Source organism: Rana temporaria, chromosome 1 (genome assembly GCF_905171775.1).
Source record: "Rana temporaria chromosome 1, aRanTem1.1, whole genome shotgun sequence".
NCBI lineage: Eukaryota > Metazoa > Chordata > Amphibia > Anura > Ranidae > Rana > Rana temporaria.
This window is the reverse complement of record NC_053489.1, coordinates 368387459-368402567: the sequence shown is the minus strand read 5'-3', so window position 1 is coordinate 368402567 and position 15109 is coordinate 368387459. Positions and strand designations below refer to the sequence as shown.

Genomic DNA, 15109 nt, shown 5'->3' with positions numbered 1-15109 from the left:
CCACAGCGAGACGGGTTCCAGTAATTGTGCCAACCCCTCCTTCCCTCCGATCACCCCTCTCACTTGCTGACCCTCTTCTTCCCGCTGCTCTGATCCCCCTGTGCAGCGCTGCTGATTTCTTATGCTCTACCTTCAGACAGCTGCAGCTTCTGTGGGACACAGAAGGATTAGTGTCAGGATCTCACATTTACCAGCCCCTTCCTTTCCTGAATAAACAAAGTGCACAATCGCTACCAATTTCTCCTATGTTCATTCATATTGTTTCAGTTCCTGAATGAACAGGGAGGCTGTACAGAGCGCTTCCTCTTCATTCATTCTGTAGTGCAACCGAGGATGCCAAGAAGGAATTGAAGAATTTGTGTTCTCAATTCCTATCTCTCTCTCAAAAATGAAGTTTTTAAAAAACGTCATTTAACCACTTAAGGACCGGACCAATATGCTGCTAAATGACCCAAGAGGTTTTTACAATTCGGCACTGCGTCGCTTTAACAGACAATTGCGCGATCGTACGACGTGGCTCCCGAACAAAATTTGCGTCCTTTTTTTCCCACAAATAGAGCTTTCTTTTGGTGGTATTTGATCGCCTCTGCGATTTTTATTTTTTGCGCTATATACAAAAATAGAGCGACATTTTTGAAAAAAAATCAATATTTTTTACTTTTTGTTATAAGAAAAATCAAATAAACTAAATTTTAGTCAAACATTTAGGCCAAAATTTATTCAGCCACATGTCTTTAGTAAAAAAAAAAAAAAAAAAAAAAATTAGCTACCTAGCGGGAACAGCGACACTAATACAGCGATCAGAAAAATGATCGAATAGTGACACTGGCAATAGGGAGTGAAAGGGTTAACAAGGGCGGTGATCAAGGGGTCAAAACTTTATTAGGGGGGGGGTACGGGGGCTACTCTGGACCTAACACTAACTTCCTGTCACACTGACACTAAATGCAGTGAACAGTACATATATGATCACTGCATTCAGTGACACTGTGACAGGGGGGTTGGGGTGATCGCAAGGGGTTAATGTGCCTGCGTGTACTGGTGTCAGTGTAGTGTTGTGCAGACTCACTGTGTGATGTGATCTCTCCTCAGCGGCGGTTGAAAATACCGCCGAGAGGAGAGATCACATCACTTCCCTCTTCCTGTGTTTACACAGGCAGAGGAAGTGACACACGGGGGAGCGAGCGGATTGGCTGGGAGCGATCCGAAGGGGGCGGACAAAAACGAACAGCCGCCCCCTCATCCCGGTTCGCTCGGACAGCCACTGGAACCGCCGCATGTACTGGGGGGGGCCCGATCGGACCCCCGACCCACGTCTAGGCAGGGACGTACAGGTACGTGGATGTGCCATTCTGCCGACGTATATGTACATGCGGCGGTCCTTAAGTGGTTAAAATGATCGTGTGTGGGCTTCACATCATTTTCGGGTTCTGAAAAACGACAATTTTTTTTTCCATACATGCTGCATTTTTTAACGACGTTTTAAACCATGTAGTTTTTCGGGTTATAAAAAATGATCGTGTGTGGGCTAAAATGACATTAAGAGCCTGCGCATGCTCAGAAGCAAGTTATGAGACGGGAGCGCTCGTTCTGGTAAAACTACCGTTCATAATGGAGTAAGCACATTCATCACGCTGTAACAGACAGAAAAGCACGAATCGTCTTTTACTAACACGAAATCAGCTAAAGCAGCCCCAAGGGTGGCATCATCCGCTTGGAACTTCCCCTTTATATCGCTGTCGTACGTCAGCGCGCTTTGCTAGAGCATTTTTTTTAAACGATCGTGTGTAGGAAACGTCGTTTTAATGATGAAGTTGGAAAAAACTATGTTTTTTCGAGATGCTGAAAAACGTCGTTTTTTTTTCATGCCGAAAAATGATCGTGTATACTATATATACTATATACTATATATTATGCAAAATAGAACACTCTGGGATCTCAAAGAGGATTTTACTCGTCTATACGCATTTTAACACTATGGCCCGGATTCAGATACAAATACCTATCTTTAGGCAGGCGTATCGTATCTCATATACACTACGCCGCCGTAACTTTGAGAGGCAAGTCCCGTATTCAGAAAGAACTTGCGCCCGAAGTTACGGCGGCGTAGCGTATATTGGCCGGCGTAAGCCTGCGTAATTCAAAATAGGCTGGTAGGGGGCGTGTTGTATGCTAAACAGTCGTGACCCCACGTAATTGACGTTACTAACGAACGGCGCATGCGCCATCCGTGAAAGTATCCCAGTGCGCATGCTCCAAATTACGCAAATAGTCATTGCTGTAGACGTGAACGTAAATTACGCACAGCCCTATTCGCGTACGACTTACGCAAACGATGTAAACAACGCAAAATTCGACGCTGGCCTGACGTCCATACCTAACATTGGCTACGCCTCATAGAGCAGGGGTAACTATACGCCGAAAAAAGCCTTACGTAAACGACTTAAAAAAAAAAATCGCCGGGGGCACGTACGTTTCTGAATCGGCGTATCTAGCTCATTACCATATTCAACGCGTAAATCTACGGAAGCGCCACCTAGTGGCCAGCGTAAATATGCAACTAAGATACGACAGCGTCGGAGACTTACGCCGCTCGTATCTAGGCAACTGTGAAGACGTATCTGATTCTATGAATCAGGCGCCGAGTTGCGACGGCCCGCATTCGGAGTTACGACGGCGTATCTGAAGATACGCCGTCGTAACTTCTTTCTGAATCCGGGCCCAGGTCTTTATGTAACATTGTTACTCAAGATTTTTCAGTCAACAAGATCTTGGGTGTAAACATTAGTAAATTATGAAAGGCAGTTTAGCTCTGCGGGGGGGGGGGTGGTGTGAGAGATGTACACATGCCACGGCCGTGATGCTTTTGCTCATGGTCTTGGAAAAAACGATGCCCCCTGACGTGCGGTGAGGTCAGTGGCTGGTAAGGCACTGGCAAGTATCAGAGCCAGATACACACAGGTTGCATACGCCCCGAACGTTAGAGCGAGAGCAATAATTGCAAAAAAAAAAAAAAAAAGCAAAATACGCGTTTGGAAAATTGCTGCGCAAATACCATGTGACATAAAAAGCTGCAACAACCACCATTTTATTCAATAGGGTGTCTGCAAAAAAAATATATATATTTTAATGTTTGGGGGGGGGGGGGTAATTTTATAGCAAACAAAAATATGATTTTTACATGCTGGAGACAAGTGTCAGAATTGGCCTGGGTGACAAGAGGTTAATTACCATAAGTAATATACAATAATTATTATATATTGTTTTTAAGGTAATTTTACTATAGTTTCAAAAACTGTATTCAAGCAGGTGGCTTAACAGACAAATTACTGAAGTTTGAAGTTATAACTTCTAACCAGTAATTTCACAGTAAATAGATAAATGATAAACTATTATGTTATAACATATAGCATAATAATATATGATTTAGCTTGAATATAACCGTTCCTTTTCAGCAGCTGCAGATTCTCATTAGCACTCTTAACTGTGTAAGAAACACATAGGATTATGGGTAAATCTTACACCCATTCGCCCATGTTTTTTTCTTTGTAGTTAAAGCAGAGGTTCACCCAAATAACATTTTTCTCAGAACAACTTCTTTAGACCTCTAACATGTAGAGTCCGGCGCCGTATAGAGCAGACTAGCAGATCTGCATGTTCGGCTTCTTTCGGAAACGCTGTGACTCGGACGCGCCTACGCAATACGGGGGGCGGGGTCTTATCCACCAGGGGGGGCATTTGCTGAAAAGACATCAATCATCTGGGCGACCTCCCAGATGACATGTCTCCTCAGCTTGGAAACGCCTACTCCCGCGGGGAGAAGTCCCCGGAAGCCGGAATGAAAAGATAGATTATAAGGTATGTACATGTTAGAAGTCTAAAGAAGTTGTTCTGAGAAAAATGGAACTTCCACTTTTAGGAACCCTCCTCCCCTCCGGTGTCAAATTTGGCACCTTTCAGGTGGGAGGCGGGGGAGCAGATACCTGTTTAATACAGGTATTTGCTCTCACTTCCGGGCATAGATAGCCACATTATCTACGGGTATCTACGCCACTCCCCCCCCCCCTCCCTTGTCTTCTGGGAGACACACAGGTCCCAGAACGCAGCAGGGACCATTCAGTGCAGCGCGAGTCGCGCATTCGCAGTAGGGAACCAGGAAATGAAGCCACAAGGCTTCACTTCCCTATTCCCTTATCGAAGATGGCTGCGGCAATAGCTTGGGTGCCGACATCGCTGGCACTCTGGACAGGTAAGACCCCTTTCACACTCGGGCGGCTTGCAGGCGCTATTGCACTAAAAATAGCATCTGACCTGAAATAGCGGCTGTTGTTTATCCAGTGTGAAAGCCGGAGGGGCTTTCACACTGGAGCGGTGCGCTAGCAGGACTGCTCCAAAAGTTCTGCTAGCCGCATCTTTGGAGCGGTGAATAGCAATGGGAAACCAGGGCTATACAGAGGCGTATTGCGGGCGGTATTAACCCTTTTTTGGCCGCTAGCAGGGGGGTAAAACCACACCGCTAGCGGCCAAATACCGCTGCAATTCCGGTGGTAAAGCGGCGCTAATAATAGAGCCGCTTTACCACCACTGCACCTTCCACCCCAGTGTGAAAGGGGCCTTCTTTTAAAAGTCAGCAGCTGCAGTATTTGTAGCTGCTGACTTAAAAAAAATATAATAATAATTGGCGGACCTCTGCTTTAAGGCCCCTTTCACACGTATTGTAATTTAGATACCTGCCTCCACTGCAGCATTTTTTATTAGACAGTTTGGACCAATAGTGCTTTACCATTGGTCCAAGGCTTCAAGCTGTCCATTGAGCTCAATGCCTCTGACAAGAAGTGAGAGGCACTGTAAGCTCATCCTCTCAGTCTGCTGCAGAGCGTGCCCGCTTGTATTTAAACTGGCCGCTCTGTATGTAGCTTCTGACAGGCTGCACAAGGAGCTCTGAAACCTTGGAACCATAGGTGGCAGATTTTGACCAGTGGTGGGGTAGGAATTCGGCTCCCTCCCCCCCCCCCCATTTGTGATCCCAGGTTGCCGAGCTATGACCCTCAAAGCTTGATCGTGTTTTTTTACTCTGCTGGCAGGCTGTACAAGAAGCGAAAAATAAACACCACAAGGGATAGGAGCCACGCTGCAACCACATGTAATGCACAAAGCTGTGGCATGGTGGTGCAGCATTTTACAGGGTTAAAACAGAGACAGAGACAGAGATATAATTTTGCCCCTGTACAAATCATTAGTAAGACCTCATCTGGAATATGCAGTTCAGTTTTGGGCTCCAGTTCTCAAAAAGGATATAGGAGAACTGGAGAAAGTGCAGAGAAGGGAAACCAAACTGATAAGAGGCATGGAGGAGCTCAGCTATGAGGAAAGATTAGAGGAACTGAATTTATTCACTCTTGAGAAGAGGAGAATAAGGGGAGATATGATCAACATGTACAAATATATAAGAGGTCCATACAGTGTACTTGGTGTTGAGTTATTCACTTTACGGTCATCACTGAGGACAAGGGGGCACTCTTTACGTCTAGAGGAAAAGAGATTTCACCTCCAAATACGGAAAGGTTTTTTCACAGTAAGAGCTGTGAAAATGTGGAACAGACTCCCTCCAGAGGTGGTTCTGGCCAGATCAGTAGATTGCTTTAAGAAAGGTCTGGATTCTTTCCTAAATGTACAGAATATAACTGAGTACTAAGATTTGTAGGTAAAGTTGATCCAGGGTAAATCCGATTGCCTCTCGGGGGATCAGGAAGGAATTTTTTCCCCTGCTGTAGCAAATTGGATCATGCTCCGCTGGGGTTTTTTGCCTTCCTCTGGATCAACTGTGGGTATGAAGTTGGGTGTATAGGATTTTACTGTGTTTTTTTATTTTGTTTTTTGTGGTTGAACTGGATGGACTTGTGTCTTTTTTCAACCTGACTAACTAACTATGTAACTATGTAACTAACAGGAAGTAGCCTGTCAACACCCTCAGAAGTAAAAAGGTCCACCACCCATCTAAACATAGCCTAACCCTGACAGCTTGTATTCATGTATGTAAAACCTTTATCCCAGAAGAAACTGTTGCTGTAACTGCTTAGAGTTCAGCTTTAATTTGATAGTGAATGTCATCTAATTCTGCTAGTGTGTCCAACACTACCTTTCTCCTCAGATGAACAGTTCTGACATCCAAAGGTCCAGAGACAACAAAACAGGAAGTACATCACTAGCCACATCACCAGGTGAAAGGGAAAAAAAAACTAATGCAGCCATCACATTAAAAATTGCAACGCTGCAAAAAATGTTTTTTTTTTTGTTTTTTTTAGGTGGAATGTTTGCTTTCATTCAATAAAATTCACACCCACTCATAATAAAAGAAAACATGTTTTTGTGCAGCTATCAAACCTCCATATCAGGACTAAACCAGCTGTAAACTACCAGGATGGTCTGCTATGTGCAAGTGCCAGCACAGTTCAATAAGCCAGCTTTATACATTGGCCCCTTATTCACCTCCAGAATCCTTATGCCATATCCTCTTGTCTCTCCAAGCTTTCCTCCCCCTATCCATCACCTGCCAATAACAGCTTAGACGCCATATTCTCAGCATGTCCTCACCTTTTCCAGGATCCCATCCAGTCTCCTCGATAGCGGCATCATGCTGTACATCTCCGCACTCGGCTTCCTTCTCTGGTCCCTCCATACCACCCCTCTATCCTCCTTCGCTCACTGACAGCTCCGAAGGCTTTGCCTCTGACGTCATGACGTTCTGTTTCATGTCCGCAATTTTCCTAGCACTAGGCGGGGATTAGGAGGAGTGATCGACCATGGTGACTGAGGGCGAGATAAGGACGTGCCACCTCTGAAATCATCAGGCCGACAGAATTTCAAAGGAGGAAAAGTTAATAAACCAATCACTCCACAAGCCTCTGTATCATACTATGTGTGTGTGTTGTTATCGCATTTTATATATATATATGTACAAAAACACCAAAAATATACTGTGATTGTACAGGTACAAAAAATGATGTTATTATTGTGATATATTATACATACATACATATATTTTATATATTATGTTACTGTTGTTATACTATTATTAGACTACTGCTACTTGTCAATACTTATAATAATATAATGGAGTCTGTTTATACATATCAGTACTGCTCTTTCTGTTACTCTTGCAAAAAAAAACAATGTTATATATATATATATATATATATATATATATATATATATATATATATATTGGCACGTAAAACTTAATTATATATAATTTTTTTTTTTTAATTAAACAAGGTGTTTATTGAGTAAAGATGCATACAACGTCAATCAAGGATTCATATGAATATGTTACAACCAGGTCACACATTTACAATACAGTCACATAGCGCAAATGTTACAGTTATCACAACTATGACAGTCTGCATGTGGTATTTCGTGTTAGGATATATCCAGGGCGTCGCATACATTATGTCATTGTAATAAAGGAGCATCAAACAGTATTAATGTCAATATGGGGAACTGATGATAAGTCTACATTAACTGTATGTCTCTGATTCCTGTAGCCAGCGGTCCCAAATGTTGTTATATTTGGCCGGACAGCCTTGATCTATGTACACGCATTTCTTGTAGGGTAGGGTTACATTTATTTCCACCTTACATTCTGAAAAAGTGGGGGGCAGTGGCCTCATCCATTTCCGGGCTATGATCTTTCTAGCCGAGAATAGTGATTCATGGAGGAAGGTTTTAGTATATTTGTCCATGTCTGCAGGGAATATCCCAAGCCTAATGTAATGGGAGAACCCATGGTATCCTGCAGGAAAGTTACTATTTGTTTCCAGAGGTCCTGGATTTTTAGGCAGGCCCAGATGAGGTGAAAGAACGTGCCCGTCTCTTGGCCACACAACAGGCACAGGGTAGGCTGGTTAAGTTTGTATCTAGCCACACGTAATGGAGTCAGAAATGCCCTGTGAGTTATGAAGATTTGAGACAACCTGTCTGAGAGCCTAGGGGACACCGCCTTACAGGTCACCAAGGCTTCCTCCCACTCCTCATCTTCCAGCACCCCCACCTTCCTTTTCCCATCGGGGGTTTTATTTATTTTTTATTTTTTCCCATCAAAAAAGCTTTTATTGAGCAAAACAGCAATGCACATGGTATACAAAAGGCGTACAGTTACAGTAGGCATCAGGTGATCTCGAGTAGAATGCAAACATGGGCCAGACAATAAGAAGGAACATGGAATACAGCAATGCATACACTTAGATGTCTAGGAACAGGTTGAGGGTGAGTTCAGCCACTTGTCCCATATCTTTTCATATTTGGCCGGACAGCCCCTATGGGAATAAACCAGTTTTTTGTACGGTAGTACATTGTTGACCTCTGCCAGCCAGTGGGAGAACTCTGGGGGGCCCGAACGCATCCACACCTGCTCTATAACCTTTCGGGCTATAAAAAGTGTCTCATGCAGGAATACCTTTAGAAACGTATTCATTTCTGCATCTGGGAATATACCCAGCAGACACGGCTTTGGCTGCAGAGTTATGGGGGATCCCATCTTGTCATGAAGGAACTTCACCACCTGCTCCCAGAAGGCCTGGATCTTAACACACTGCAATATCAGGTGGAAGAAAGTACCCGTATCACGGTCACACATTGGGCAGGTAGCGGGGAAGTCCCTTCTGTATTTAGAGATCCTGAGAGGTGTAAGATAGGCTCTGTTCAGGATGAAGGTTTGTGTGAGGCGGTCTGACAGCTTAGAGGATACTAGTTTGCATGCATCTAGAGCATCGCTCCACTCATCGTCTTCCATTGGACCCACCTTTTTTTTTTAGCTTACATGTGGGGGGGGGGGGGGGCGGGGCGCTGTGTAATGTAAAGGGTTCCAGAGGTGCAGGGGGCTATATGATGTAAAGGGGTCCAGTGGTGCAGGGGGCTGTGTAATGTAAAGGGGCCCAGAGGTGCAGGGTGCTGTGTAATGTAAAAGGATCCAGAGGTGAAGGGGGCTGTGAGATGTAAAGGGGTCCAGTGATACAGGGTGCTGTGTAATTTTAAAGGGGTCCAGTGATGCAGGGGGGATGTGTAATGTAAAGGGGTCCAGTGATGCGGGGGGCTGTGTAATGTAAAGGGGTCCAGTGATGCAGGGGGCTGTACAATGTAAAGTGGTCCAGAGGTGCAGTTGTGGAGAGGGGTACACAGTAGTAACAAAAAGATATTAAACGATGCAGAGGTATGCAGGGGGCACAGTGGGGTGTTTTTACATTTTAACGGGGGGGGGGGGGCCAGATATTGGATCTGCCCCGGGTACCAAATGCTCTAGGTACGCCCCTGCCCTATAGGCTCCTGAGATGTGAATTCCGGTTCTGGAGAAAGAGAGGTGGGGGGAGGGGACAAAGAAAAATGGAGAGAAAGAAGAATAGGGATAGAACGAACAAGAAAGATGGATAGGGAGAGAGAGAAAAGGGGAAGAAAGGAGAACAGAGAGCAAACAGTAGGGTAAAAAAGATTCGAAAAATGTTATTGGGGGGGGGGGGGGGGGGTGACACCATATTTTACCGCACCAGGTGACACCAACCCTAGTGACGCCACTGGGTCAGGGTACTTAATTGCTGCCATAAGGGGGTTGTCGGCCAGGGCCAGGTCATCCTGGGGGAACTGAGCCTGAAAGGCGTGCCGCAGTTGGGCGTAACGGAATAGCATGTGATCAGGCAGGTCGTACTCAGCTTGCAGCACAGCAAAGGGTTTTAGTTTTCCACCTCTGGTGACGTGTGACAAGTAGTATATCCCCCTAGAACTCCACATCTCAGTGTCGCGGATGCGCTCCAACTCCGGCAGGGCAGTGTTGTGCCACAGGGAGGTGTAACCATGCGGGGACGAGATGCCGAGCCTGTCTGAAACCACGCTCCACACCCTTCTGTAATGATACAGCAGGGAGTGGCGTTCCCCCGTTAGTCTCGCCCCCCCCGCTATTGCCACTAGGGGGTCGCCTGTCGACTAAGTCCATGCAGGGCATAGGAGGCGAAGGAATCTGGTCCTGTCCACCTTATCCACATGGAATAGTTGCGACAGCTGGGCAGCCAGGTAGTACGCGTTAAAGTCGGGTAGCGCCAGTCCTGCTAGGTCAGTGGGATTTTTCAGTTTATGCCAGGGGAGTTTGTGTCTCGCTGAGCCCCAGATGAATGGTTTGAGGAGAGCCTCCAGCTGCTTGAAGCACCGAAGCACCAGGTATAATATATAATTTTTTTAACCAACTGTACACATCATAACTGGCCATACAATGTCATTATATATATATATATATATATATATATATATATATATATATATATATATATAGTAAAACCTTGGTTTGCAAGCATAATTCGTTCCAGAAATGTGCTTGTAATCCAAAGCACTTGTATATCAAAGCATTTTTTTTACAGGGTATAAAAGAGAAGAGAGGCACCTCTCATGCCGCGTACACACAATCATTTTTCGGCATGAAAAAAACGACGTTTTTCGGCATGTAGAAAAAACAAAGTGTAGCGCCCCCTTACTTTCAGTATGGGCACTACGCTAAAGTTAGTGGGGAATGGGAGAGTTATTTTGCTCCCATTCGCAATTTGCTAAATTGGGACTTCTGTCGTTCCAGAAATGTCCACTGGGTCAGTCTGTACTCCAGGGATGCAGTGCCATCCCTGGCCAGCAGTTGGCACCAGAGGGGTTCTAGCAGAGCAAGTCCCCAGCAGCCAATCAGAGGAGTTTTCCCTCGCGGGGCATGCTGGGGGACAGTATATCTGTGACAGATGTCATGTGCTCTAAAATCTTCACGGAGTCCCGGTTCCAGGTGCGGCATCCACCTTTAGGGTGCGCGCATCCATGGACCCCGCCAGCGCGGCCCACCTGGCCAAATTTGCAGGCTACACAGAACCTCATCCAGAGGTGAAAAGGGACTCCAGTGACTTACTGGGTCCCCAGTTCTATTGAGAGGATCCCAGGCTGGGTGCCGTTCGATTGGGGGGTCGGCTTGAGGAGAACCCGGAGGCAGGTTTTCCAACAGGGCTTGAACGAACCAATCGGGGATCTGGTGACTGGAATGCTGACAGGTATGCTTTGCTGTCATCCGGTGACCTATGCTAAAACTTACTGGGAGGATTCGCTCCAATCATCCATCTAGCTCGCTTAAAGTAATACGCCTGTAGCAGAGGCCCTAGAGCCAGGCCTGTGAGAGAGACCTGTTCCTCCCAGAAAATCTAAAGTGACACCTCGGCTGCCAGGCTTATGATAGGGGTCTGTCCGGGGGCACTTCACCCACTCTGGCTAGAGTGGTGACGAACCACAATCTGATACTACTGAGAGCAAGACTGCTCGGTTCATATCCAGGCCTGACACTGCAAGGTTTCTCTCTTTTCCTTCATCAGCCTTTTCTTTCCCATTTGATGTTGATGTTGGCCGTGTTGGCCTGGAAATAAAGCATTGAAAAACCTTTATTCACTGTCTGGACCTTCGCTCACTGCTCTGTTTCTCCAACTGCACCCCTAGACTGCATCAAGGTAACTTAAAACGCTGATCCCCAAAAACAAATCAGCGGCTTCTTCGGGGGTAGCGCTACAAAAGTTTTTCCAACTTCATCATTAAAACGACGTTGCCCACACACCATCGTTTTTAAAAAATGCTTTAGCAAAGCGCGGTGACGTACGACGGCACTATAAAGGGGAAGTTCCATGCGGATGACGTCACCCTTGGGGCTGCTTTAGCTGATTCCGTGTTAGTAAAAGACGATTTGCGCTTTTCTGTCTGTTACAGCGTGATGAATGTGCTTACTCCATTACGAAAGGTAGTTTTACCAGAACGAGCGCTCCCATCTCATAACTTGCTTCTGAGCATGCGCAGGTTTTTAACGTCGTTTTAGCCCACACACAATCATTTTTTACAACCCGAAAAACGACATTGGTTAAAACGTTGTTAAACATGTAGCATGTTCGAATTTTTTTTTTTAACGTTTTTCAGAACCCGAAAAATGATGTGAAGCCAACACACGATCATTTTAAATGACATTTTTTTTCATGCCGAAAAATGATCGTGTGTACGCGGCATAAGTGTAGCAATAAGTTGCTAAATGTTGTACCTTCAGTAAATGTAACCATATTGCTACACTTAGAGGCTCCTCTCTTCTTTTTTATACGCAGTTGTGATATGACGCTACTATATCAAGACATCGCTTGTATATCAAGGTAAAATGTATTAAAACATTTTGCTTGTCTTGCAAAACGCTCTCAAACCAAGTTACTCTCAAACCAAGTGTAGCGCCCCCTTACTTTCAGTATGGGCACTACGCTAAATGTAGTGGGGAATGGGAGAGTTACTTTGCTCCCATTCAAAATTTGCTAAAATTGGGACTTCTGTCACTCCAGAAACGTCCACTGGGTCAAGCTGTGCTCCAGGGATGCAATACCATCCCTGGCCAGCAGTTGGCACCAGAGGGGTTCTGGCAGAGCAATTTTCTCCAGCAGTCAATCATAGAAGTTTCTCCCTCGCAAGGCATGCTGGGGAGGGGTATATCTGTGACAGGTGTCATGTGCTAAGCGAGTTTCGCGGGGTCTCGGTTCCAGGTGCGGCATCCACCAACAGGGTGCGCGCATCCATGGACCCCGCCAGCGTGGCCCACCAGGCCAGAATTGCAGTCTGCATAAACCCTCATCCGGAGGTAAAAAAGGGACTCCAGTGATTTACTGGATCCCCAGTTCTATTGAAAGGATCCCAGGCTGGGTGCAGTTCGATTGGGGGGTCGGCTTGAGGAGAACCCAGAGGCAGGTTGTCCAACAGGGCTTGAACGAACCAATCGGGGATTTGGTGACCGGAATGTTGGCAGGTACGTTTTGCTGTCATCCGGTGACCTATGCTAAAACCTACTGGGAGGATTCGCTCCATTTATCCATCTAGCTCACCTAAAGTAATTGGCCTGTGGCATAGGCCCTAGAGCCAGGTCTGTGAGAGAGATCTGTTCCTCCCAGCAAGTCCTAAGTGACACTTCGGCTGCCAGGCTTGTGAGAGGGGTCTGTCCGGGGGCACTTTACCCACTCCGACTAGAGTGGCAACGAATAACAGTTTGATACTCTATTGAGCAAGTACTGTTCAATTAATATCCGGGCCTGACACTGCAAGGTTCTCCCTTTTCTTCATCAACCTGCTCTTCCCACTTAGGCCCAGATTCTCGTATCTGGGCGTAAAACTGCGGCGTAAAACTGCGGCGTAACGTATGTCATTTACGTTACGCCGCCGCAAGTTTTACTGGCAAGTGCTTTATTCACAAAGAACTTGCCTGTAAAGTTGTGGCGGCGTAGCATAAACCCTCCGGAAGCCCGCCTAATTCAAATGAGCCGGGTAGGGGACGTGGATCATTTAAATTAGGCGCGTTCCCGCGCCGAACGTACTGCGCATGCGCCATCCCTAAAATTTCCCGACGTGCATTGCGCTAAATGACGTCGCAAGGACGTCATTGGTTTCGACGTGAACGTAAATGGCGTCCAGCCCCATTCACGGACGACTTACGCAAACAACGTAAATTTTTAAATTTCGGCGCGGGAACGACGGCCATACTTAACATTGGTTGCCCCTCATATAGCGGCAACTTTACGCGTCGCAAATCTAACGTAAACGCCGTAACTTCTATGCGTCAACCGCGCGTACGTCTGGGAATTCGCATATTTTGCTAATTTGCATACTCGACCGGGAAAACGACGGAGGCAACAACTAGCGGCGAAAAAAAAAATTGCATTTAAGATCCGACAGCGTAAGAGCCTTACGCCTGTCGGATCTAATGGTTATCTATGCGTAACTGATTCTAAGAATCAGTCGCATAGATACGACGGCCCAGATTAGAACTTACGACGGCGCACATTGCGTTGCGCCGTTGTAAGCCCTTTGAGAATCTGGGCCTTAATGTTGATGTTGGCCGTGTTTGGCCTGGAATAAAGCATTGGAAAACCCTTTATTCACTATCTGGACCTTCGCTCACTGCTTTGTTCTCCAACTGCACCCATACGCCACATTAAGGTAACTCAATATGCCGATCCCAATAACAAATCAGCGGCTCCTTCGGGGGTAGTGCTACACAAGGTTTTACTGTGTGTATATATATATATATATATATATATATATATATATATATATATACATACCGTATATGTAGGTACAATCAATGCCTTACTAAGAAGTACATGGGATGGGACAAAATAGATGTAATGAACCTTTTATAAGAGTGATGGGCCCAACCTTGTAAACCAGTAGCAATAGCAAAAATCCTGCTAATGAAAACAGTGTTAAAGCAGTAATTAACACATCTATTTAAAGCAGAACTAAACCCATTAATTTTAAAGGGGAGTTCCAGGCATTTTTAGTGTTTATTAAAAGTCAGCAGCTACAAAAAGTGTAGCTGCTGGCTTTTAATAAACATGCACTCACCTGCTCCACGTTCCAGCGACGCGCTGGCCGGAGCTCCGCTCCTCTCCCCCCCTCTCCGGCCGGCATCCTCATTGTTACTGTGGGCACCCGGCCATGACAGCTTTCAGCTTCACGGCCGGGCACTCACTGCGCATGCACGAGCGGCGCTGTGCTATCTGATTGGACAGGCGATCGCCTGGGACCTGTCACGTGTCCCAGGCGATCGCCTACAGGGAGGAGCCGTCAAAAGGGGATGTGACGTATCGCCTTAGCGGCCTCTGTGCGGAAAGAGGAAGTGGGACAGTATGTCCCACTCCTCCTGAAGCCCCCACTCCCCCCCGCCAAAAAAAATTACATGCCAAATGTGGCATGAAAGGGGGCGAGGAGTGGATTAAGCGGAAGTTCCACTTTTGGGTGGAACTCTGCTTTAACTGTATCAAAAACCCAATGCATGCTAGCTGTCACATTGGTTGTGCCCTCAACCAAACTGTCAAACCATCAACATGTGATTAGTCATAACTAATCACATGTTCAGCATTATAGCAGTTGAATATTAAGCAGAGATAGCAGCATCCTTGGCTAAAAAGAAGATAAGCGGGTTTAGTTCCCCTTTAACTGTTTCCCAAAACACTTACATCTAAAGGCCCATACACACTATCAGACTTTCCTTGTGCCTCCATGGCAGCATACCAATGGTCGGTGGCTCTGC

At 45.9% G+C, this 15109-nt stretch overlaps 1 protein-coding gene across 4 annotated transcripts in view; it reads right to left on the bottom strand.

Moving 5' to 3' along the window:
* The window catches only part of PIP5K1C (phosphatidylinositol-4-phosphate 5-kinase type 1 gamma), a 486720-nt gene extending 479875 nt beyond the window's left edge, over positions 1-6845 (bottom strand). The window contains exon 1 of one of the 4 annotated variants that reach the window (XM_040322323.1): positions 6595-6845. In XM_040322323.1, coding sequence (XP_040178257.1) covers positions 6595-6679 — 85 coding nt within the window. In that variant the 5' untranslated portion in view covers positions 6680-6845. The remainder of the gene's footprint in view (positions 1-6594) is intronic. The other 3 variants (XM_040322302.1, XM_040322309.1, XM_040322316.1) reach the window with 3 other exon arrangements.
* Positions 6846-15109: the final 8264 nt, after the last annotated feature.